At 43.3% G+C, this 26,123-nt stretch overlaps 1 protein-coding gene across 3 annotated transcripts in view; it reads right to left on the bottom strand.

The window, feature by feature from the left end:
* Window positions 1–26,123, bottom strand: part of MCTP2 (multiple C2 and transmembrane domain containing 2) — a 196,250-nt gene that overhangs the window by 129,142 nt on the left and 40,985 nt on the right. For all 3 annotated transcript variants that reach the window (XM_088452682.1, XM_088452680.1, XM_088452681.1), the window contains exons 2-3: window positions 11,980–12,523; window positions 2,584–2,646 (exon numbers count right to left, since the gene is read on the bottom strand). In XM_088452682.1, the coding sequence (XP_088308808.1) occupies window positions 2,584–2,646; window positions 11,980–12,477 (561 nt within the window). In that variant the 5' untranslated portion in view covers window positions 12,478–12,523. The remainder of the gene's footprint in view (window positions 1–2,583; window positions 2,647–11,979; window positions 12,524–26,123) is intronic.

Below are 26,123 nucleotides of genomic sequence, written 5' to 3'. Positions count from 1 at the left end.
CTGGTAACCACCGATTATGCAGCACAACAAACGGCTGCTCACCAGCATACAGAATGCTGCTGCAGAGGTGGCTGAAACTCTGTGATTCTGTCTGACACTGACCCACCACCTGGAGCCATGGAACAAAATGTATATATTAGTTATAATGGTATATGAGCATCTGTGATTGATTCGGTGCTGCCAAGGCTAAAAGCCACAGCGAAACACATGTCAGTGTCCTGCTGTATATCCGATGCCTCATGTACAAATTGTGAATACTACATATGTATGTTTGTACCTATGAACTAATGTTAGGAGAATTATACCTGGGTCTTGACACTGCAAGAACCTGGGGCTTGGTAGCACTAAATCAGGCACAGACCCTCTTATTCATTTATACCTATGTAAATTGTCATACACCTCTAGGCCCCATTGAATCATCTTCATATATTCTTTCCAGGTGTGATTGCATGGGTATATTTGTTTTGTGGGAGGTGCCAAACTATAAATTGCCTCCGGGCGACTGGAATGAACTTACGCCCCTGGCTGCTGCCCTGCAGCTGGCTGGGGCCCGGTCACTGGGATGTGCTGGGAAGGGCAGGAGGATCATGGATGATAGAATTGTATTGCAGCTACCGTAAGCATTTTCAGCAGTATGTCCCCAGGGCTGGGGCATCTGTGCATATTTCCGCAGCCTCCATGCACACTCCTACTGAGCTGCCAAACATGGCAAAGAGCAATTTTCTCTTTGCACAATGTACACGATCTTTCCTGGGTTTAATGTTGAGCTTCCTTGACGTGGTGCTCCTGTATGACAACAGCTGACTTCCATGGGAGGTGCTTCCTGTTCACCGAGGGCATGTGGCTGATCAGGAACATCACGCTGGATAGGAAGCACTTTACGGTGGAGGAGTCCCCTTGCAGGTTCAGCATAGGGACGGACATTGGAGTCCGAAGGTTAGTAACCATCAAAGTTTTTGTTCAGGTGGTAGTGTTTTTAACATTTGATGGTGGCGGTCCAATGTTTGCCACCATTGAATGGAAATTGTTCGATAGTATTCCCATGGTTGTTTGTTTTTATTAAATTCCTGGCTGGGACCCATGTGTAACCAGCCAATGAGCTGGCCGCTACATATAAAATGGATGCTGATTGGCTAGCGGCCCTAGCGATCATCTGTCATTTTGCGAGATACAAGTATATTTGACAACATATACTTACACCTGTCCGCCTTGGATCGGGACACTCGGTTTGTTATTTTGCCAAGTCTGGGGTTGCTATGCAGAGCAGCGCAAGGACAGAGGAGAGTATGGGATCTTTTTTTACAGGTACACTCATGGATTCTACGGGAGAAGTGGACATGAACATCTGGCAGCAGGTAAGTATGTGTGAGTGAGGTAGGTGAATGTAATAAAATTGTACTTTATACGGTGTGTGTGTGTACTATGTTTTTTTAACTATTTATTTTACAGTGGGGGTACGGGTGCCGCCCGCCTGCTGGCAAATGTAGTTCCACAAGTGCCAAAGGGCAGGCATGCTGGAACCTTTAGTTCTACTTTAAAATACAATAGTCTTGAAATATTTCCCTAATTATTACCCCTGTACCCACCGCTCCAGGGGTGCGTGGAAGAGCACCGGGCTTCAGCCTAAGCCTAGGGTTTTGGGAGAGGTGGGACCCCTTCTTGGGGGGGTCCCCACCTCCCCCAAGAGCCCTGGTTTGGGCTGACCAGCTTGGGGTGTTAATGCTTTGGCCGTGGATACCCAGTGATAGAGTCTCCTGGCTGTGGCATTACACCCCGCTCGGTTTGGGTCCAGTGCTGGTTTTAAATATAGGGGGACCCCTACACATATTTTCCCCTATATTTAAAACCAGCACTGGCCCTGCAGCCAGGTGCTGAATCCTAAATTAAGGGGTAACTCTACACATTTTGTTCCCCACAATTTTATGAACCAGGACAGGCTGAGCATTCCAGGGCTGGTTATGCTTTTGGAGGTGGACGCTACGTCATTTTTTTAAATATTAACCCTTTAGATAGTGTTTACCTGCAGAAACATACACAAATCACACTGATCTGTGTATGTTTCTGACAAACTCGCATCTCAGGAGGTGGAGTGTTTGAAACTTCAATTTATCAGGGAGTTTGCTACAATCTCACCAGACATTGTAATCTCGATTCTTGGTAAATTCCCAAGTTGCATCTTTTTCATGAAAAGTACTTCCGAGTTTGGCCGATGGTGAGTTGATTCGAGTTTGCAATCTCACCCGAGTTTTACCAGTGAAAAGAGAGAAATCTCTCCCAAAGTCACCCGAGTTTGTCTTTAGTAAATTTGCAAGATGCAAAACATGCCTAAACTCACCCGAGATTGCCATCTCGCCCAAACTCTAATCTTAGTTTACCCCCCTTCCTTGACAAATGCTGTACAGAATAGTGAAAACTCCATCAAAATCACTCTAGACTCTCAAGAGATTAGTCTGAATGAACAGGCAGATCCCTAAAGTGGGTATTTTATTTTTATATCTTGTACAGTTTAGATTATAATAATATTGCAAGACACCTCTTAAATGTTACACTGTGTAACATAGCTATAAATCTGCAGATACTTACACCAAGCTCTTCTGAATACTGTGAAGATAATGAAGAGTTCAGGTCAATACTTTCTGTCCCATCCTGTAAAAGAATATTAAAGGAAAAATTAGAATAAAACAAAAGAGAAATTAAAATAATTAACATTATCAACTAGTACAATGTGCAAATTTTACATCCTAGTCATTATATATAGAACTAAAGCCACCCATAATTATTATAGACCCCATGACAAAGTTTGATCCTGGGACAATCTCTTTGAGAGATAAGTTTTTGAAAAATGTTAGATCTCAATGTCTAGATATTGAAATTATGTATGCAAGAATACTTTTATTATATTCTGAGGTGGATAAAGCCAACAAGTGCGACAGAAAATGAGAAACTGTGGTAGTTATTTCTAAGAGGTGGGTGGTTAGCTTTGTACTGGATATTCCCACATCAGAGGATCAACTGTAGACTTTGCATCAGAACAAACCTAGCAAAGCAGAAACAGAGCTGGGTACTGAAGATGCTGTGGATGGAAATGTAAGTTTTACTGTACTGTAAAAGCCACATTTATAGGTACAATAGTAAATACCAGAACTTTGTTTGGGTGATGGGGTGATGCTCTGATTTTCCCACTTGAGAAATGACAATGCTGTACAGCATTTACTGTACATACTTTTACAAATTCTGCACCCAAACAGAGCAGGTTAACGTCACATTTTAAAAAAGACAAAGGTCAGGATGAAGGTTGCTATTTTCCTATACTGACATCAAAGAGAGCTGCTAAAGTATTGTCATTTGTTCAGATTTGCTCAGCATCCTGTATTGCGGCTTAATGCAGCAATACTTAAACTTGTCTCAGTGCTATTTTACCTTCTCCCACTACCTTGCAATATAAAGCTAAATGCCCCCTCCTTAGCTTCTAGCTTTCATCAGCAGTCCAACTTTCAGCTGTATACTGTATGCTTGGGCGCAGTAATGATTACCAAGGTTGTGGCACACCTAGGATCCATGTAGGTAAGAGGAAGCAGCTCCCCAGTCTTTTACAGAGGCACTTGATTGATTGACATTCACAAAAGGACAACAAATATACCTTCAAGTTCAACCTCTGACCCACAGAGCTGACCATCTGTAGCAACTTCACACTTCTAATTTTCATACAAACAATACACTTATTAACTTTAAAATATATAACAAACAAACATTGTACTTCATTTGCCGGACATATCTTGAAAAGCCCCACAGAGTATTCTATCACACTGCCCCCACTGCTCACCTGTCTCTCGCTGTAAGCTGGGCACTAGGGGAGGAACTACTGCCTGCTGGGGAGAAATTGAGAGGAGCTCCTGCTTCCCTGATTTCTATCCTCTATGGCGTGGCTGAAATGCTGTTCGAGGTAACAGAACACTCATCCTGAGATGTGTTCGAGTAGAAGCTACAAATAGCCAAACTTCTCACTGCTTGATATATTTTGTCATATTGCCATCCACATAGAGGTCTATGGGGCTGGTAATAAACTGCAGTAAGTGGGTTAATGACCTCTCCAGCTTCTATCTTTAATATGATGATAATATGAAATGCAATAAGAATTCTTCTTCTTTTGGTTGGCTTCTGTATAATAAATGCAGCTAATCCATGAGAGAGTATACATTAACAAATTATAAATAAAATAAGGGCTTTGGGTTTTTCCTTTTTTTTATACAATTTAAGGGAAATTATGACAAATAACTGCTCAATATTTAGCGATCAAGAGGATAAAATAAGCATTTCTAAAATTATACAGCATAGCAAAAAGGAAGTGCAAATACTGAAAGCAGTGTTCCTGCTGTATGCGCGATTTGCACCTTCTTTGTAAGGGTCAATGAATCATAACTGCCAACTGTGCTGCATTCACTGAGGAGGAACATACCAATTCGACAAAAGTGCTGGCCGCGCGGCTGTTTGCCAGCTTAGAGCGGCGCTAAGAGCCTCATGGCTGGCACTTTAGTTGGAGAATGCCGGTTCTCGCGACTAAACACCCAGGTTAAGTTGCGAGAACCGGCATTCTCCGACTTAACAGCGCACTGAATTGAATAGCTCGGGGGAGCTTCCTCCTGGGGCTATTCAACATCGCATTAAATTGAATTGGGGCCAATGATGGATATCCTTAAAACCTGGACTGTTAGGGTACCTTGAGGACCAAATTTGGGAACCTCTGCACTAGGGTAACTAAGCAGTGCTCTGCAGGGACGGGAACTTGTTGCCGGCTCTCAGGATCCCGACAGTCAGAATCCCAACTGCGGCATCCCGATAGGGTTAGAATACAGACACTTGTCGGTCAGTATTCTAAAACTACCCTTCTCCCTACCCTAACCTTCCTGGTGCCTGACCCTAACGCTAACCCTCACCCCAACCCCGCTACTTACCTTCGGGATTCCGGCGGTCGGGATGCCAGCACTGGGATTCTGAGCACTGGAATCCCCGAGGTCAGGATATTGACCGCATCCCGTTCTACAGTATTACAGCATGACTTTTATAAAAGAGGAGCACCATTCCCTAAAGACAGCAAAATACAGGTTTTTTTTTTTATTGCCTCCAAGGAGACAGGCCTGGGTGTTAAAAATGGACTTCAAACTACAAGAAGCTAAAACATCTTGCGTATTTAGAAAGTTTCTTCTGCTGCTCTACACACATCTTAATGGTAAATCCTCCAAGACATAACAGCTGGGACAGTTCCGATACTCTAAGTGCTCACAGTCAGCGAGCAAAACAGTAAGCTGATCCTCCCAGTGATTCTGGCAGCAGAGCCTGTCAGGGATTTCTGAGGAAAAGAAAGAGTCTGCCAACATCAGTTTAACTCCAAACCTTCCAGAGCCCCAAACCCCAGATACTGGCCTCAATCAGTGAGGGCCTCACACAGAGGAAAAAATAATAATGTATCCTGAGCTTTAGTTACAAGCAAACTGGAACTCAGCAGAACTGAAATATTGTAGCATGTCTGGTAGCATTGCAACCTCTGAATGAAATTGTATACTCACCTGTACCCATGAGCACACAACTATACGGATTAAAAAGCTCTACCAACATGACAGCACAGTTGATCTCCCATCGTATCAGACACATAAGTAATGTAAAGTACAATTCCCAGTGACTAAGATAGGATTTTATATTCAGTATAGTAGGTTTTTTAGTTATATTGAATAAAGTTAACTAAATCTCCTCCTTTCAAACAACGGTACTTTGGTGGAGGCTACTCCTCTGGCATATTTGTCACTCTCTCCATTTAGCAGTGTCCTGGTCCTCATATATCCATGACTTCTGACAGTTATCTTTGCCATTCCGCAGATCTCTCTCACTCTGTAGCAGAATAGGCCTGATGCAGTGTCTCTGATAGAAAGCCTAAGGCAGAATATTTGCTGATGTTTGAACTAAAAATGTTACATGAGTCTTGTAATCGTCTCTCTCGGGAGACTCCCATATTTCAGGGAGCTCAGCCAGACTCCTGAGAGAGTAGGTCAACCTACTGGATCCAGTGTCTTGATCAAGTGAATCACGTCATTATGGTCCCACCCCCAACGTCTGGTGATACACAAAACGGCATTGAGCAGTGTGTTCGCAATGACGCAATTCTTTACAGCATGACGCTCCTGCAACACACACACACACACAATCTGCCCTCTGCAATTTCACCAATGCCTAAAACGTCAGCATATACTTTAAATGGTTTTAACACTACAAATCATTGTTCCAAGCGAGTATATATCCATTTGTGTGTTTACTTGCGCCACGTTTCTTGAAACTCTACTCTGTTTTCATTTAAGTGCGTTTGTTGTGTTTCAACACATTTCATTGAGTCATTTCTAAAATGCTAGTAATAAAAATGTGTATGAAAATGTGGATGATTGATATATTTTTCAAAGCATTAAAATAAAAAATAAAAAAATACTGGGATCCTAAATAGCAGTTTGAAGAGATTATTCATATCATGGCACAACTCAATATATTAAATAATATTCTGTATCAAGATTGCTTCAGAGGAAAGTCCCTCATCAAAGTACAGCCACAATTAGGAAGAATGGGGGATATAGCAAACTACTTATTAAGACCTCTGTAAAAGATTTAGGGGTCTATGTACTAAGGGGTCTATTTACTAAGCCTTGGAGTCTGGAGAGAGATAAAGTGGATGGAGAAAGTACCAACCAATCAGCTCCTGTCATTTTCCAAACAGCCTGTAAAGTGAAAGGAGCTGATTGGTTGGTACTCTCTCTCTCTCTCTCTCTCTCCGTCCACTTTATCTCTTGCCAAGACTTAGGCCCATATTCAATTTGAGGTGAAAAGCCGTTTCCGCGTGTTTTTGGCGGAAGCTTTTCGCGATGACATCATTTTCGCCTGTTTTGACTTTACTCCGTATTCAATTTGAAAGTCAATGCAATGTAATAGGCTGAAAAGTTTCACCTATGAATAGGAGGTGGAAAAAAGTGCAGAATTGTGGTTTTGGGGTGCAACGTTGCAGGAACCCCCCTGCAGCCTTCGGACAGTCCCCCCAAAGGCAAACTGTGTCAAAATTCAAAAAAAAAAAAAAAACCACCCCAAAAAATGACTTTGAATTTGGGGGCGTAAAAAAATAAAGTTGGAGGACAAAGTTAAAAACTAGCGAACTTGACTCTGGGGGGGTCCCCAAGTATGCCCCAAGTGTTTTTTTGATTGCAGGTGCTTGCGGCAGGTGGATTTTTCACTATTTTTTCAGCTTCACTTGAGCAACTTTTAAATATGCTGGCCCCCATTTTCAAGTACCCCAAATTTGCTGGGATAAGTTATTTAATGCAAAAAATACTCCCGAATACTATTCATCACCACTTATACAAAAACGCTATTTAGCAGCTATTGAGGCAGTTTAAAAACACCAAATACCTTCAGCAAGCCAAATCAGGGGGTACCATAGCTAACCCCCATGTCAGAGCATCTTTTGGGGGATGTCAGGCTGATTTCCCCAAATCTGACAGTACTTTCCGCTTGTTTCAGTTTCGCCGAGTCCCGTTTTCGAGTACTTTCATATTGAATACGGGGTAAAGCGGGCACGCACGCGATACTTTTCCGCCTGCAAAACACGAGATGTAGGAGAAAAGTCTGGGAGGAGGAAAAGTATCGCTGGTCCGCTATAATTGAATACGGCTCTTAGTACATATAGTCCCCTTTATCTCCAGCCACTTTGTGCAACTAATAATTGAGATGTTCGGGTAGGACTAGATCTTCAGGATTAACCAGACAGGAACGACCATCTTTTAACCGTAACAGAATAATTGCAGTAATGTTGACAATAATGGGTATTATTTACTAAAGTGCGGGTTTATAGAAGTGGAGATGTTGCCCATAGCATCCAATCAGATTCTACTTATTTATCTAGTACCTTCTAGAAAATAATAGCTAGAATCTGATTGGTTGCTATGGGCAACACCTCCACTTCTATAAACCCACACTTTAGTAAATATACCCCTAAGAGACTGGTATGGCAAGTATTGTGACAAGAAAGCAGTCCTATCTTCCTTCAGGGAATCATCACTAGACTTATTTCCTCTGCAACAGACAATTTTTAAATCTTTTTTTACATTTCTATTATTTACAAATTACAATACATTATTGAACTAGAATTTGAAAATAAATTTAAAAACATAAATTTTTATGAGAACAGTGAACCACAAGTTGCAAACTGTAAATTCAAACCCAAAGCAGGTTTGTGGCCATCAAACCAGAGAGATTCAATTAAATTCTGAAACTGCTCTGAAATTTAGAGCATCTACAGATGTGTCCTCCTACATCTATCCTCAATGCCACACAGCGCAATATGCCAGGCATGAGTGAGCAATTTCCCTGGTCTCGTGCTACTCTGCTAGTTTCGGGCGTCTTCATACACAACCGGTACACTGGGCTGATTTATTTGATATTTGACACTTGTATATCTGTGTGCAACTCTCTGTAAACAGACCTTGGTGTGGAAAAAAGCTCTGGCCACTGCATCTTAGCACTCCGCATGCTGATTCAGAGACTCAAACACACAGATATACAAGTGTCGCATATCAGATTAATCAGCAGTCCACTGGTGCGTCCTAGTCGCATCACGGCTTATTTTAGTTTTAAAGAAAAAAAACGCCTTGTGCTTGCAGAGTCTCACGGGACTTGGCGCACCGAGAGGGGCTTCTTGGCGTGACTACAGCAGAGACATATATGCGAGGACACATCTGTATTTTGAAAAAAAAAAAATGGTTGGTTGCAGATGGTCTAGCAGAGAGACAGTGCATCAATAACTGGCTGAAGGGAGTTCTAATCATTTTCGTTACACCTCTATAAGTTTAGACTGTGCCTCACTCGTCTTATGATGCATTTCACTTGGCTTAAATCGCCGTTTTGCCAAGTTTCGGTTGGAATAGTCTGTTTTTAATAGTTTGTTCAGAACCTTTTAAATACTTTGCATGCAGCCAAACCCAACACACACAGGGCATGTGATTTCAGAACAATACACATCCTGTTTAATTCATTGCTTAACTAAATTTCCTGGCCAGCTCCTTCAGCCTCACCCACTAAAAAGTATATAGGCACACTAAATAGACATTCATCAAGATCTCGTTCTGTCAATTTACAAATCAACATAAAATACAATTGAATTAATTTTATTTGTCTTTAGAGTTTAATATTAGCACATCTTCATACAACAGTAGTGATCAAACTTGGTTCCAAATAGAAATGGTATATGCAAAATATTTTCCCCTTTGAAACCACTGCATTAAAAATGTTGTGGATCTTGGGATTTTTACATATAAACTAAAGTTTGTGCTTAACAGGAAACAGTAGCATGAACAGTAAATAGTGTGCCACAGAAATCACTTGATAAACCAACTCAAAGCAACCTATATGCAACAAGGAGACTTTAGTCTCCTGTATGCCTACACAGAATGGGAAAAAAAATGGAAGGATAAAAAGCACCTCCGACCAACCAATACTTCACTAGTGCACGCAGAGGGGGTTTCTGAGTACCCAGAACCCCCCCCAACACCCCCTGACAGACAGGAGAGCAGGCACCATCTCCTTAAGCCCTGTACTCTCGCGACAAAATGCTGCAATTTGCGGGTCAATCGGGAGAAGGCGGAGCCAATATGAAGCGATTTCATTACAATTGTATCATTTGGCTCCGCCCCATGTCGATTGTCCCGCGAATTGCGGCATTTTGTCGCTAGGGTGAGGGTCCTAATGACATGGTGCCAGCCTGCCAGGTCCCATCCTTATCAGGCCTACAACCCGCAGCTGCTGCAAGGCAAGTGTGTGTGTAATGTATGTGTGTGTGTGTGTGTGTGTAATGTATGTGTGTAATGTATGTGTGTGTAATGTATGTGTGTGTGTGTGTAATGTGTGTGTGTGTGTGTGTGTAATGTGTGTGTGTGTGTGTAAACCCCCCTGTAAAAATCCTGCGTTTGCCCCTGTACTTTGCCTGCAAACTCCTGCCATGCCAGGACCATGACCCACCCCAGGTTCAGACCATGACTCACCACCAAATCTATTACTGAAAACCAAGAGCAATACCACCAACCATTCTGGCTTTGGTTCCCAGACCTCAAAATACTGCTAAAGGAGCTTCAGTCTGTCATTCATGAAGACTAGATGATATACTGTATAGTCTACCCTCACAGAATGGACTTTCAAGACTGAGATATTAGAGGCCAGTTAAGAGGAATTGATCGTGAAAAATTACGGAACCGACTTGGAATACTGAAACAGAACAACAGGTGTGTCCTCGCTCGTCTTTGCTGCAAGTCACATCAAATAGCCCTTATTGGTGTGCCTGGTCCCGGGAAACTCAGCTAGCATCGGGCAAATTTTTTGTGGTAAATGCATCTAAGTCGTAATGCGGGAAGCATATCAATTTAATCAGCACAGTCTCCTTTGCGACTTACGGGCGTATTCAATTAGTGGCAAAAACGGACGTTTTTCACCAAAGGAAAAAAAAAAACAGGCGAAAACGGCAACAGGTGAAAAAAAACTGGAGAACAGTTTTCTTCATCCCAAACCAGGAGAAAAAAAATATGCTAAATCCCTATTTTTGGCTAAAAATGTGGGGATATCTTTCAGAACACTTTGGACACCTCCCCAAATGATAAATTACCGGGAACATTTTTTGTAAGTTGCGTACTTCAGCGAAAAACGACTGCGCAAATTTTGGGTGAAAAAAAACAAAAAACGTTGAAAATGGTTTTAATGTATTGGGTCTGATTTTTCGGGGGACAGTATGGGTGCGTAAAATGTTTTAAACATCACACGCGGTTGCAGCTGGCGTTTAACGGCTTTAAAATTTAGTTTTTACGACAAATATATACTTGCACCAATTTTAACATACCCCCAATTTACGTGGTACAGTAATTTCCTGGAAAATTAATTGCTTTCTGTCTTTTTTCAACAATTTGTTTTTTTCCCCAAAAAATGGCATGGACATTTATCGCTAAAGTACGTAACATATGATTTTTTTTTTGTGGTGATTTATCATTAGGGATGGGGGTGTCCAAAGGGTTCTGAAAGAATTCCCCACATTTTTAGCCAAAAATTGGGATTTTGCTTTTTTTTTTCCTAGTCTGGGATGGAGAAAACTTTTCTCCAGTTTTTTTTCGCCTGTTGCAGTTTTCACCTGTTTTTTGGCAAAAAGGACGTCTTTTTTTTGTTGAAGAACGGCAGTTTTTGCTAATGGCGGAAAAAACGGCCATTTTCACCACTAACTGAATATGCATTTTTGGCAAAATGACGCCTAACGCTAGCAGAGTTGCATGGGGCCTGAGGGGCTCATTCACCCCAGGCAAGTCGCGCTGCGTAGCATAGTGAGGCTAGATATATGTGGACACATCTTGTAATAATGTCAGCATAAGTCATTCCTGAAAACACTGGCACATGAATTCACTCACTTTATAAATAAAATATTATTGTCCAAAGTACAGAACAAAAAGGTTGCAAATCAATACGGAGCACCTATCTGTGACAAAAAAAAAACTGGTAGGGAAATCGGGGCCCATCAGTAGTAAGTTGCCTAATGAAAGATCGGCTATGGTTATGTGAATAACAAAGCATGGACTCAAAAGTTGGCCATGTAAATGGCATTTTCAGAAATAGTTATTTTTGTCCTGCAGAGATTATAGTTTCTAATTTTTTTGTATTTACTTATTTTTATAAGAAACCCCTGAACGTACTCCAACATATAAGTGATAAGTATAATTATTAGGTTCCCAGTCCTCAACAGATATCAGTACTGCACAAAAAGGAGAATCATTACAATTGCACTACAAATTACATGTCTGATCATTTTCTCACCCCAGTGTGCTAGACATCATAAAACACATTTATTTTTATTACATAAAAAGGACCAACATATACGTGGATGAAACAAACACAAACCTCACAACATCACTACTTGTGACGTACCTCATCGACTCCCTGTTTTTTATCGAACACGCTGTCAGACATGCATTCCTTATGTAGCAAATCTAATATGTCTTGCTCATCCTCATATTTCTGGTCCTCTTCCGCTTTAGTTTCCGAGTCTAATGACTCCATAACTTCTGTCTTTGTAACAGTGAATTCCACATGGACATTTTCCTCGTGCACCCAGCTACTGCTTTCTTTTGAATGTCTGACATACTCTCTTGGCCTGCTGCGAGGCATCAATGGAGATGACTGGCTGTTTGAAATGGAGGTAGAATCAAACGTGTAGTCTGTGATTTCACTCTCTTCCTGAATAGTATCGCCAACCTCCCTCATGTTCGGCACTGAGACACTCATCCTATGGGAAAGTAGGTGCCTTTTCCGGATAGCTAGTATTTTTTGTGAGCTCTTCTTAGTTCTCTTACTTGTTAAGTTCTGAAGCAAAGGGCGAGTCTTTTCTTTCAGAGACCCCCATACTGATGGCTTATCCAACTCCATCGTTGCTGAAATGGCTGCAACTCAAAGTTTACTTTCACCTGTAATACTAAATAGAAAAAAAAACCACAATGAGATGAGCAGATTGCAAACTTATATAGGCCTCTATATAGGGAATACTCTAATGCTAGACAACAATTTGCTGTGATACTAATTCTTAACACTGCTAATGTGCAATCCAATAATTATAAGCAAGGTAAAGCAAACATGGTGAAATAGAGCCTTTCCAGAGAGAAATTATTTAAAAATTGAAGTTGGCGATCACGTGGAATTCAAGAGTCTGTCCACGGTGTTTCAAGGGATGTGACAAACACAGACAGGCTGTAAATCACATGTCAAACACCCTAATCAAAAATAAAACCTAAGAAGTCGGCTTTCACTATGTCATTTTTCAGTAATAACATCTTAACATTAAATTGAAGATGGCAAATTGACTTAGAGTAAGAGAAAATACACAACGTTAATGTTTTATATATACAAAATGCTTCTGGATAACTACCAGGATACCACTGTATGCTTTTACACATGAAACAAACTGGTCTTTGATATATTGCAACATATATGTCTAAGTCCATCTCTTGTCAGAGACTAGTTTCTCCAAGGGTCATCTTTAGAAAACAGGCTACGAAGTTGAAGCCCAATATTATCCTGATGAAAAGGTTCATGTAACCTTGAAACGTCGACTTGCACATGAAGTTATTGAATTAAATTAATCTTTTCTACACCTATGGAGGAGTGTCGCCTGTCTTTCCTTAAACCTGGGGCTATATAGCTCCTAATAAGGAGGATACCGGTTATATACAATTCATCTGGAAGGCACCCTCCACTCAAAATATCATCCAAAGTGCCAAACTTCAACATGTACCGATAAAATATATATTTTATATTATATATATATATATTAGGGATGTGCAGGCTCGGATAGGTTCGAGTTTGCACGTGGAGTTCGGATTTTTCCCTCCAAAAAAACGGAACTCAGAACGAGGCAAAACGTCATCTTACATGGACGAACATCATCATTCCTGGACAAAAGACCAGGAATGATGATGTTCGTCCATGTAAGATGACGTTTTGCCTCGTTCTGAGTTCCGTTTTTTTGGAGGGAAAAATCCGAACTCCACGTGCAAACTCGAACCTATCCGAGCCTGCACATCCCTAATATATATATATATAATTTATTACACACACACACAGGTTCGGTTCAAATCCCGACGCTGAAAGACCGGCAGCAGTGAAGATCCCAACAGCTAAAACAGTAAGTATAACTAACCCTATTCCCCTAACCCTCCCATTAGGGGTGTCTATCCCTAACCCCCCTTGTAAGTGCCGGCCTAGACCTAATGTCATTAGTACCCTGCCGGGAATTCACAGTTGGAGCCGGCGGTCGGCATATAGACCATCGGCTTCCTGACTGCATCCCATAAATACACACACAATGATGTTGCAATGCTTATTACTAGTTATTGCCTGTTGTTGTACTTGGAACAGTTACACGTGTTTCCTCAATACTGTAAAGATACATATTAAGGATGTAGGGAGCTAGTAAGCTAAATCCTTTTCCTAGCCCACACCCTCAGAAGTTGCCTGTGATAGAGGTACAAGGGAGCCCCGTGGTGTACTTTTAATCTGATATTTGACTAACGGAATTATCTTTTGTTACAATGTGGTGACATAATTAGACTTTAGTGTTCATTCCAGAAGCCTCCACCTGTCACCCATGCAGTTCCTCTTTCCTGCCTGGGGTGACGCGCTCTCTGCTCTGGTGCTTCTAGTACACTTTAGTCTGTATCTCAGTTTGTTGCATCAGCTAAGTGTGCTAGAAGCACCAGAGCGCGACACCCCAGGCAGGAAAGAGGAACTGTGCAGGGTTGTGACAAGTGCAGGGTGCTAGAATGAACACTAGGACATGACGAAGCCCTAAACCCAGAGGGGAGCCAGCTCAGATATCTGAACTAACCAATAACAATACAGGAGGAAGGCAGTGACTCCCGCTGGAAGGGTGGCCCTGGACTGGTTAGGTGTGATGGGATAAATGGCATAGCACAGAGAGACTGTGGTTGTTGGACATTTTGGGAAGAACTGGCGTGTAAATTGCTATATAAAACAACTGTACCCAAACAGGAATCACTGCCAACAACTGTTTTACATAGATGACGTTTAGATAGTTACCTACAGTATGACGTTTTGCTAAACTGGATCAATAACTATAGTAGCTGTGGCCAAAGCAGTTACAGGAGCCAAGATAGTACAGTTTTAAAGGTGACAATTGCAGGTAAAAGGTACAGAATTTCCACAGGATACTGGAAAACATCAGTTATAAACATCAGGGTACAGATAACCCTTTATCAATACACAAAGGAATAACATTTACTCACAGTATTTACAGATCTTTGTTATCTTGGGAGGACAGTCCAAATAGCACTACAGATAAGTCCTCATACACCAAGCCTCATACGCCATGTAGTGTGAGATGCCTGGAGCGAGTGAACCGCCAGGTCCCGTCGCTCCTGTGCAGAGATCCCAAATCCGCTTCCTGAGACTGCACTGATTCATTTGATATGCAGCACTTGAATATCTGTGTGCGACTGAATGTGTATATGAAGAACAACAGACCTTGGTGTGGAAAAAAATCTGCATTGTAGCACTTCATATACAGTCGCACACAGATTTACAACAGTCGCATATGACATTACTCAGTGCAGACTTTGCTAGCGGTTAGCAACAAAGATGCAAGCAGAGTGAGACTGGACCTGGCGCCCAGAGAACGGCAGTCTGGCGTAAGTGTAGCAATAGTGTACGATGACACATCTCTATATACTGTAGGTAAACTAGTTATTTTGATAAATACAGTCACACTTTCACCTTTCATACTGGGCGGAATATTATATTGACAAAATATCTGATTTAAGGAACCTCTTGGTATGTAGTGACAAATGCACTGATTTGTTCTATTATGACAATTTATTGTGGGCAAGCACAAAGATAAGTAATTAAAAGTAGAGAGGTGAAAGGTCATTAATCAGTGTGCATGTGACTATCTAACCATTGTAGTTGGTAGAATTTCAGTAGTGCAGTTAGAATTCAGGGGCAAGAAAGAATATTGTTGCAAAATGCCTAGAATCTATACTTTCCATGCATGCTCAGAGAGTTCAACCAGAGGGGGTCTAGTGAATTCTCACCCTCCATAGACATGCATAAGTGACATCATCCCAAAATGACACCACCTAAAGTTTAGTTGCTTTGCCCATAGAGAAGCAGGCATAACCATTTTCTCAGATGAAAGTGATTTTCACTGCTTCATAAATAGGGCAGGATGTACAGTACTAAGCATCACAATTCAGCGATGTGGTACATCACGCCTCTTATTGCATAGGCTTACGCAGGGGGGGTTTCCGTCTGCCTGGAAACCCGCCTCCCCAGGACACACCACGACCACAATAGAAATAGTAATATAATAGAATGTTACTAGCACTGCATGTTCTTCTCAGGATCACAAATGAAATGATTAGCACCACCTGTGGATCTTTTAAAATGTGTCAGCTAGTAATAATAAATATACCTGTGTACCAACTAGCACATGTGGAAAACATGCACTGTTAGGGGTGCACTGCTATAGACCATCAATAGGGTTAATTATTAATACTGTATAATAATACACTATCCAGTACATAAGGAGACCAATATGTTCATATATATGTCCAGGGCAGTGCTAGGGTCTCCTGCCGTTCCCCCAGACTCCAGGACTTGCTCCAATGCTCTGGAATGATGCCCACATCTGAAGAAAAACATTCTGCTCACACAGGATGGACCGCATCTAATGGCTTACTGTGATGGAATCGGTATGAATTACCGGTTCAAATACCGACAGCGGCTGCCCGACATGGGTGAAAATCCTGATCGTCCCCAGGTAAGTATTTACTAACCTAACCTCCCCCCCTAACCTCCTTAGGGGTGCCTAACCCTAACCTTCCCCCCAGTGCCTAAACCTAACCCCCCTAACCCTCCCTCCCCCTAGCCTAACCCTAACCTCTCGGGGGGGTTCCTAACCCTAAGTCCCCCCCAGGAGTCCTAAACCCAACCCTACCCCCCCCCCCCCCTCAGCTGTCCACAGCAGCACCCGGCATCACTTCGCTCGGGATGATGGGCGCCGGTCTCCTGGCGTCGGTAAAATGACAGGCGTCTAGATTTAGACGCCTGTCATTTAGCCCTCGCCGGGATAAAGCAGTCGGGAAACCAGCCGTTGGGATTACGTCCGCCGGCTTCCCGAATGCATACCACTGTGATCGCTGGTACTTTATATGCTGGAATTATGCAACAAAATATACTTTGTATGTAACATATTAAAGCTGGATAAGTACTAATTCTGCCCTCTTCATGGACTGGCCACACTCGCTCTAAAATCAAGCATTTGGAAGCCCCCCCTCTAGAAATCCTGCGTTTGCCACTGCATTGGGATGATTGCCCGGTTGATTACTGCAGTATGTACTTAGAAAAGCGATTTAAAATTGCAATGGACAGCTCATCCGGGTTCAATACCCAGAAGTATGCGCTACAAAAGTCCCTGAAACGGAAGACACCTGTTGGCATAAGTGTTTAAAGGTCAAATACATTACAGAAGCCTACAACTGTAATCCTACCGCACTTCACTCCCCTTCCACTCCTAACCTCTCTCGTCATGTATTGTTAATGAATTGCGATAGTATACGTATTTCTAATTTTCATTATGATGTCTGTTCAGAGGTGAAGCTTGCCCCAGGGAAGATAATTGAAGCATCCCATTTATGGTATTTAAGAAAGTTCTGGAAGGGCCGCATGGGACAGTGAGGGGAGGCTTAGGTAGGAAGAGGCATAGGGGAACCGCATGGACAGGTGAGGAGGGTATAACTGCCTCATCAACATCCATAACAGACAGAATCCTGATCCCCCTCCAAAGCTGACTGACCGGATCCTCCCTGAGCCTTGATTAATGTCAGTGGCGGCTGCTTACCATGGAGCTGACCAGCCGGAGGTTAGTCACAGAGCAGAGAATGACGTTGGAACTGCTATGTAGAGAAAATGAGGCGGCAGCAGAGTTAGAGCCAATCCCGCGTGGGGCCATTCTTACCCACTGGACTGACAGGAGGCAGGTACAGCTGTTAGGGGCGGGTCTGCCCGATAACAAGAGATCAGCAGCATGCAGACACATTATTGAAGTGCAGAGGTGGTGGGCATAAGTAAGACTTAATTGAGGCCCCTACACAAGTTATATGGTAGAACAACATAAGAACCACATATTGCCAGCCAGCTGGGAGAGATATAAAAGACTTAACAAGGGAAGGGGAAGATAGTTATTACCAGCACTGCTTCATCACTGAATTAGCTGTCACATCGACAGTGTAGAGAGTGGGGCAGCATTTCCATAAGGAAAGGAGAGTTACTTAATAGATATGTTAATATTTTTTGTTACAACTCATTGCTCGATATTTTTTATAGCAAGAAAACACAGGTGAAAATTGGGGGAGAACTGAAAATTGTAGCACAGCCGACAGTGTCACCTTAATTTTAGGGATTATAAGGTTTAATCCAAATTTCATTACACTTTACAAACTGTTCCCTGGTACTGTGTTCACCTCCAAAGAAAGCAACTGTTCTATCAAAATAGCTGTATGAACAATTAGATGCAGAAAGCTAGCATGGAAGGTGCTTAACCCACTCTCTCTGTATTATAAACCTTGCTGGGAATAGGTATTCGGAATGGACTCATATTGTAGCACCTATATCTTGAAAAGTTTCACAGGAAAAGGATATAAATAAATAACAGTAACAGTGTACAGCTACAATCTGAAATTAACTATCCACCAACCAAGAGACAGGAGAAAGTTGCCACTGGCTCTCAAGCAGTAATGGATTAAAGCAAAAGCACGATTACAGGATTTGCAGCTGTGGTTAGTGAGTACGCAGCATAAACATACCTCGGGAGCATGCATATGTAGGCGCGCCAAGAGCGACGCTGGGCCCGAGTGAATGGGGCGTGGCCTAATCGTGGGAGGTGTGGTCATGCCCCCTTAGGGGAGAAAAAAATGTAAAATAATATTTTTGCAGTGCAAAGCCAGTGGGGGGCGCGATCAGTGTGATCGCTCCCCCCACAGGCATAGGAGACTGCTGCAGCTGCTACTGCTGTAATGAAAGAGGGAGGGGGGGCGGCAGCGGACCCGGGCCCCTCCAGGAAGCCTGGGCCCGTGTAATTACTGTCTCAGCACCCCTGTGCGTATGTAAGAGGAAGCTAATTGTTTTTATCACCTTAAACCTAAAAACATTTAGTTTAGGAGGACTTCTTACAGTAAAAGAAACAGTACAGGTTGATTTTAGTATTGCATTCCTGTAAAGTAAAGGTGCCTACACACTAGGCAATTTTTTACACGATTCAGCAGATATCAACGTCTCCGGATGACAAATAGTGTAAAATATGTCCAAATCATGAGTGCCCACTCACAATTCCGATGCGCATACCCACAGGTCATACATCGCATCTTGAGATCTTGCCTGCTGCAGGCAAGATTTGCCAATCTTGGTCACGATGTGGTGCGGATCTTACATGTTGTTTGTATACACGATCTATCGCACAATCTATCGTCTATTCCATCACTTGACTGACACGCCCAGTCTCCATTTTGTGCAGCATCGTGACTTGGATGAGACGGACGCGATTCCCTGTTCTGCACACCTGATCGCGCAACCTGCCCTAATTTGGTTCGGATATTTGTACTAGTGCTGCTGAGCAGCAATATATATGCAGACCCTGTCCACCCATGTGTATAATGCATCGCCCACCCACCCACTGTCCACCCATGTGTATAATGCATCGCCCACTGACCACCTATGTGTATAATGCATTGCCCACCCACTGACCACCTATGTGTATAATGCATCGCCCACCCACCCTCTGACCACCTATGTGTATAATGCATCGCCCACTGACCACCTATGTGTATAATGCATTGTCCACCCACCCACTGACCACCTATGTGTATAATGCATCGTCCACTGACCACCTATGTGTATAATGCATCGCCCACTGACCACCATGTGTATAATGCATCGCCCACTGACCACCTATGTGTATAATGCATCACCCACTGACCACCTATGTGTATAATGCATCGCCCACTGACCACCTATGTGTATAATGCATCGCCCACTGACCACCTATGTGTATAATGCATCACCCACTGACCACCTATGTGTATAATGCATCACCCACTGACCACCTATGTGTATAATGCATCGCCCACTGACCACCTATGTGTATAATGCATCGCCCACTGACCACCTATGTGTATAATGCATCGCCCACTGACCACCTATGTGTATAATGCATCGCCCACTGACCACCTATGTGTATAATGCATCACCCACTGACCACCTATGTGTATAATGCATCGCCCACTGACCACCTATGTGTATAATGCATCGCCCACTGACCACCTATGTGTATAATGCATCGCCCACCCACCCACTGACCACCTATGTGTATAATGCATCGCCCACTGACCACCTATGTGTATAATGCATCGCCCACTGACCACCTATGTGTATAATGCATCGCCCACTGACCACCTATGTGTATAATGCATCACCCACTGACCACCTATGTGTATAATGCATCGCCCACTGACCACCTATGTGTATAATGCATCGCCCACTGACCACCTATGTGTATAATGCATCGCCCACTGACCACCTATGTGTATAATGCATCGCCCACTGACCACCTATGTGTATAATGCATCGCCCACTGACCACCTATGTGTATAATGCATCACCCACTGACCACCTATGTGTATAATGCATCGCCCACTGACCACCTATGTGTATAATGCATCGCCCACTGACCACCTATGTGTATAATGCATCGCCCACCCACCCACTGACCACCTATGTGTATAATGCATCGCCCACTGACCACCTATGTGTATAATGCATCGCCCACTGACCACCTATGTGTATAATGCATCGCCCACTGACCACCTATGTGTATAATGCATCGCCCACTGACCACCTATGTGTATAATGCATCGCCCACTGACCACCTATGTGTATAATGCATCGCCCACTGACCACCTATGTGTATAATGCATCGCCCACCCACCCACTGACCACCTATGTGTATAATGCATCGCCCACTGACCACCTATGTGTATAATGCATCGCCCACTGACCACCTATGTGTATAATGCATCACCCACTGACCACCTATGTGTATAATGCATCGCCCACTGACCACCTGTGTATAATGCATCGCCCACCCACCCTCTGACCACCTATGTGTATAATGCATCGCCCACTGACCACCTATGTGTATAATGCATTGCCCACCCACCCACTGACCACCTATGTGTATAATGCATCGCCCACTGACCACCTATGTGTATAATGCATCACCCACTGACCACCTATGTGTATAATGCATCGCCCACTGACCACCTGTGTATAATGCATCGCCCACCCACCCTCTGACCACCTATGTGTATAATGCATCGCCCACTGACCACCTATGTGTATAATGCATTGCCCACCCACCCACTGACCACCTATGTGTATAATGCATCGCCCACTGACCACCTATGTGTATAATGCATCGCCCACTGAAAACCATGTGTATAATGCATCGCCCACTGACCACCTATGTGTATAATGCATCACCCACTGACCACCTATGTGTATAATGCATCGCCCACTGACCACCTATGTGTATAATGCATCGCCCACTGACCACCTATGTGTATAATGCATCGCCCACTGACCACCTATGTGTATAATGCATCGCCCACTGACCACCTATGTGTATAATGCATCGCCCACTGACCACCTATGTGTATAATGCATCGCCCACTGACCACCTATGTGTATAATGCATCGCCCACTGACCACCTATGTGTATAATGCATCGCCCACTGACCACCTATGTGTATAATGCATCGCCCACTGACCACCTATGTGTATAATGCATCGCCCACTGACCACCTATGTGTATAATGCATCGCCCACTGACCACCTATGTGTATAATGCATCGCCCACTGACCACCTATGTGTATAATGCATCGCCCACTGACCACCTATGTGTATAATGCATCGCCCACTGACCACCTATGTGTATAATGCATCGCCCACTGACCACCTATGTGTATAATGCATCACCCACTGACCACCTATGTGTATAATGCATCACCCACTGACCACCTATGTGTATAATGCATCACCCACTTACCCACTCACTGACTACCATGTGTATACTGCATCGCCCACTGACCACCTATGTGTAATGTGGGGATATATTATATATTTAAATTATATTTGGAATAGAATAAAATAAATGACAGAATTTTTTCAATTTACTGTCAAATACAATCAGGATTCAAATTTATTAAAACACCAAAAGAACAGAACCAAACCAAAAACACCTTTTTTAAACTCCCATAATTGTTCGCTTTATCAATTATCTTAGACAGTCCTCCTGCCATGGCACTGCACCCGGCCCATTAAAATAGGCCATATACTCCTCCCTCACCTGTTTGGCCCATGCAGTGCCTGTGGCTTGCATTGATGGTGCTGCCACTGATGTTATCTTTGCAATCTCCTCCGGATGGTCTGGGTCTTCTGGCATAGCTGTGCCTGATGCCCTTTGTAGGATTGTTTTGTGCTGTAAAAAGCTATGAAGAACACAGCATGCCATTACGACCCAGTCCATCTTGTCCACACCCAGGTTTATGCTGGTGTGGAAAATGCGGAACCTGTTACTGTGGATTCCAAAGGCATTTTCCATAATCCGGCGTGCCGGAGAAAGACGTTAGTTGTAGATTCGCTTTTCTTTTGTCAAGGACCTTTGAGCTTATGGCTTCATCACATTTTCATGTAACGCGATAGCCTCGTCAGCCACAAAAACGAAGTTTAGGCTGTGCTTTGTCTCCTCCACTGATGGCAAGTTGAGGGTTTTGAAGGTGAGCCTAAGGTAGAATGCCATCTATTTGAACAACCCACCATCCGAAGCACGGTCATTCTTGCCAACGTCCACAAAGAAACTCATAGTTGGCATTCACCAACACTATGCCCTTTGTAATTATAATAGTACGATCCGCTGTTGGCAGGAGGGGTGATGCGTATAGGTTTCCCATCGATGGCTCCCATGCAGTTAGGGAAATTCCAACGTCGTTCAAAGTCTTCAACGATGGTTTTCCACTCATCAACGGTATTCGGAAACTAGAAAAAAAAAATGGTTAAAACATGAACATTTTTTTATTTTTTTTTTAATCTTTTCTTTCAACACAGACTCCGACACAAGAACTGGAATTGTCGTCTACGCCTAATTTAAGCAGCATTGCTGACAGTGAGGGGGATGTGTCGATATCCCAATTCCCACCACCAACCACACCAGCCCCAGCACCTACCGCAACTTCCCAGCAAAAAAAGAGAAAGCACCCTGGGAAAAAAACGCAAAGCAGGGAGCCAGCAGACACATTTTTACAACAGGCAGAAGAGCTTTTTAAAAGGCCCCATCATCAATCATATAAACAGCACCATGCGGCAAAGCGAATTCCAGTGTCTGGTCTATGAGTTGCTCATCAGGGCGCTGCGTAACAATTTGTATCCGGCTACCTATATTGGTGACCCTGTGCTCCGCCCACCTGCCTCTGTGATGCCTCCATCCCAGTCGCAGCCTACTCCTCCACCCACTAACCCTCCCACCGCAAGCCAGGCTATATATAGTGCACTTTTAGATGCGGAGGAGGAAATTCCAGGGTTTTACCAAATCTAAACTTTTATTGATGTTGTCTGCAGTATCCCCAAATTTTGTCACTCCCTGTACCTCCCCTATGGTATACGGTGGTGATGACGCAAATTGGACACGGTCAATACACACATGGCGCAAGGACAGATCGTTGGAAGTTGGGGCCACAATCTGTCCTTGCGCCATGTGTGTATTGACCTATTCAATCTGGCATATGACGCACCGTATACCATAGAACAGGCTAGGTGTAGGGACCAGGGCCGTTGAGAGCGCTGCCGGGCCCCAGTAAAGAGGGGGCGTGGCCTAATTGCGGGAGGCGTGGCCACGCCCCCTCGAATCAAAAAAGTTTTAAAAAGTATACATTTGCAGCACCGCGTAGTGGCGCTGCACGCCGGGGAGGGGTCGCTGCGAGCCCCTCAGCCCGGCGCAAAGCCAGGGGGGGCGCGATCAGTGTGATCGCTCCGCCCCTCAGGCATAGGACATTGCTCGCGGCTGCTAAGCAGCAGCCACAGCAATCTCCCACTGCATCTAAGCACACGCTGTGTGCTGGGAGATAGTGAGGAGGGAGGGGGGGCGGCACCGGACCCGGGCCCCCGCCGGGCACCTCTGGAAGCCCGGGCAAATTGTACTCGCTCCTCCCCCCTCTCGTTTTACATTATAAAAGGCATATAGGAGCTTTCTTTATACAACAAAATTGCTAAGTTATTTATTCCATGTTTGGAATGCAAATGTTTATACTGCTGCAATAAAGACAGTTTTATCACTCGCAGTCATATTGGCAGAACATTTTACACTGTTTGAACCCATTTATACAATACTTTTCTACATTTACAAGAAAAAAATGTTAAAAAAAATATTTCTTTCACAAGAAACAAATGTGTACTGTTTTTTTTTTTTTCTTACCTTACAAAACTGGTACTGCAGCACTTTGACAGTAGCCTTGAAGGTCTCCGGAATGATGACGCCAAAAGCCTGAGGGGATACGAGGCTCCCAAACGTCATATGTTCCAGTGACCTTCCTGTAGTCAGGTACCTCAGGGTAGCCACCAGCATCTCCTCAGCAGGGATAGCCCTCCACAGCTTAGTATCCTGCTTCTGGATAAACGGGGTCAACAGACACAGCAACTCCTGGAATGTGGCGTCATCCATGTACAGGAAGATGCGATAGTCGTCTGCTTTGTTCTCTCGAATCTCCATCAGCAGGGACATGTGAGAGTGACTCTCCCTCTGCAGCAGCCACTTCTTGGTCCAGCATGCTCTCCTCCTATGCCGGGCCCTCTCCTTGCTCACCCTAACCCCAGTATAGGCGGCCATAACTCTATACCGATAGGGATCCATCAGCACAGAATACAGGATAGAATGCAGCAAAAAACACTTTGTTGAGCCAGGCAAGAAAAAAAGCAGAGCACAATAGCAATGTACAGCGTTCAGCAGGTATACACCAAGCCTCACTAGTCACAGAGCAGAAGTGCACAGACCTAAAATGGCGCCTGTTTTATATACCCCCTACTTAAGCTCGCACATTAATTTAAACTTATTTGAAATCTGGCCAATCATCGTGATGTGTTTGGCAAGCTAACGATTTATCGTATACGATCGCACAATTTGGTCATTGGACACGATGCATGATAGATCGTGAGATCGTGGGTCAATTTGGACAGCTCTTACACCAAAATCAGGCCCACGACTGCCGGGGAGAGTTCAAGGAAATAGGACACGATATCGCATCGTGACCACATCGCATAGTGTGTAGGCACCTTAAAAGGACTCAATTCTATTGTTGTCTACAAAATGAAATGCAGTGAGAGTTTGTATTATAATTCAAATGTAAATGTTTTATCTCTCATTAAGAGAAAGGTCCATTATAGCTTTTGCAAGTAATTAGCATGTAATGTTGTGCGGCATTCACAAGTAGGTTTTTTGTTTAGTAAATATTTGTCCAGGTCGAAAGTTGAATGAAAATTGAAAGCATTATTAATTGTACTGAATTTAATTAAATGTATTTGCTTCGTATTAATATCGGAGACTGATGCAACCATTTTAAATGTTGATCATGTAGCTGATGGAAGCAACAGAAGTACTGTACGGTAACAAAAGGAGTTGTCAGTGAGGCTGGAAATTGTATGTATATATATTCATAACTGATGTCAATATAACCTTATAATAAAATAATATTCAGAATAAACACACGGGCTTACCCAAGCAGGCCCATAGCACAATTTTACTATTACACTAAGCTTGGGTGGAGGCACTGAAATTAGTCACCCTAGAGTGAAAACAGGGTTAGACTATTTAGATAATAAATAATAATAATTAATTATCCCAACTGCAAAGAGTAAAAGAGGTTTCCAAAAGTCTGAACATATATGGGGAAGTCTGACATTACACACAAGAAAATACATCAGACATATTGCTTTTAAAAGTAATGTCCTCTTCTCTTCCTCCCAATAACATTGCAGAAAGCAGCGGGGGCTGTACAAACCACAGGATGATGTAAACAAATTATGTACTCATCAGTGTCTCAGCAAACATTTAAATCAACTCAGGGAAAAGAAACATTTTGCTGAATAGTGGGATAACTGGTCATCCCTCAATGTGCCGGGAACAATCAATGACATCTCTACAGTAAAACATACCAAACACAGCTTCCTATTAAATCCACTAAATGGATTTAGAGTCTATCAGCAGGTCTGATGTGGCCTCAGAGTTATAAACAGGAAGTCATGCCTTCATATTTTTGTAAAGTTTAGGCCAGGGATGGACAACCTGTGACAATCCAGATGCTGTGGAACTACACATTCCAAGCATGCCATGCCAGAGTCTTGCTGTGAGAGCATGCTGAAACTGTGGCAGGGAATGCTGGGATGTCAGTTCCACAGGAGC

The sequence above is a fragment of the Taudactylus pleione genome, unplaced genomic scaffold (genome assembly GCF_031769625.1).
Source record: "Taudactylus pleione unplaced genomic scaffold, aTauple2 ptg000556l, whole genome shotgun sequence".
In the NCBI taxonomy this organism is placed as follows: Eukaryota; Metazoa; Chordata; class Amphibia; order Anura; family Myobatrachidae; genus Taudactylus; species Taudactylus pleione.
This window is presented reverse-complemented; position numbering and strand designations above follow the sequence as displayed.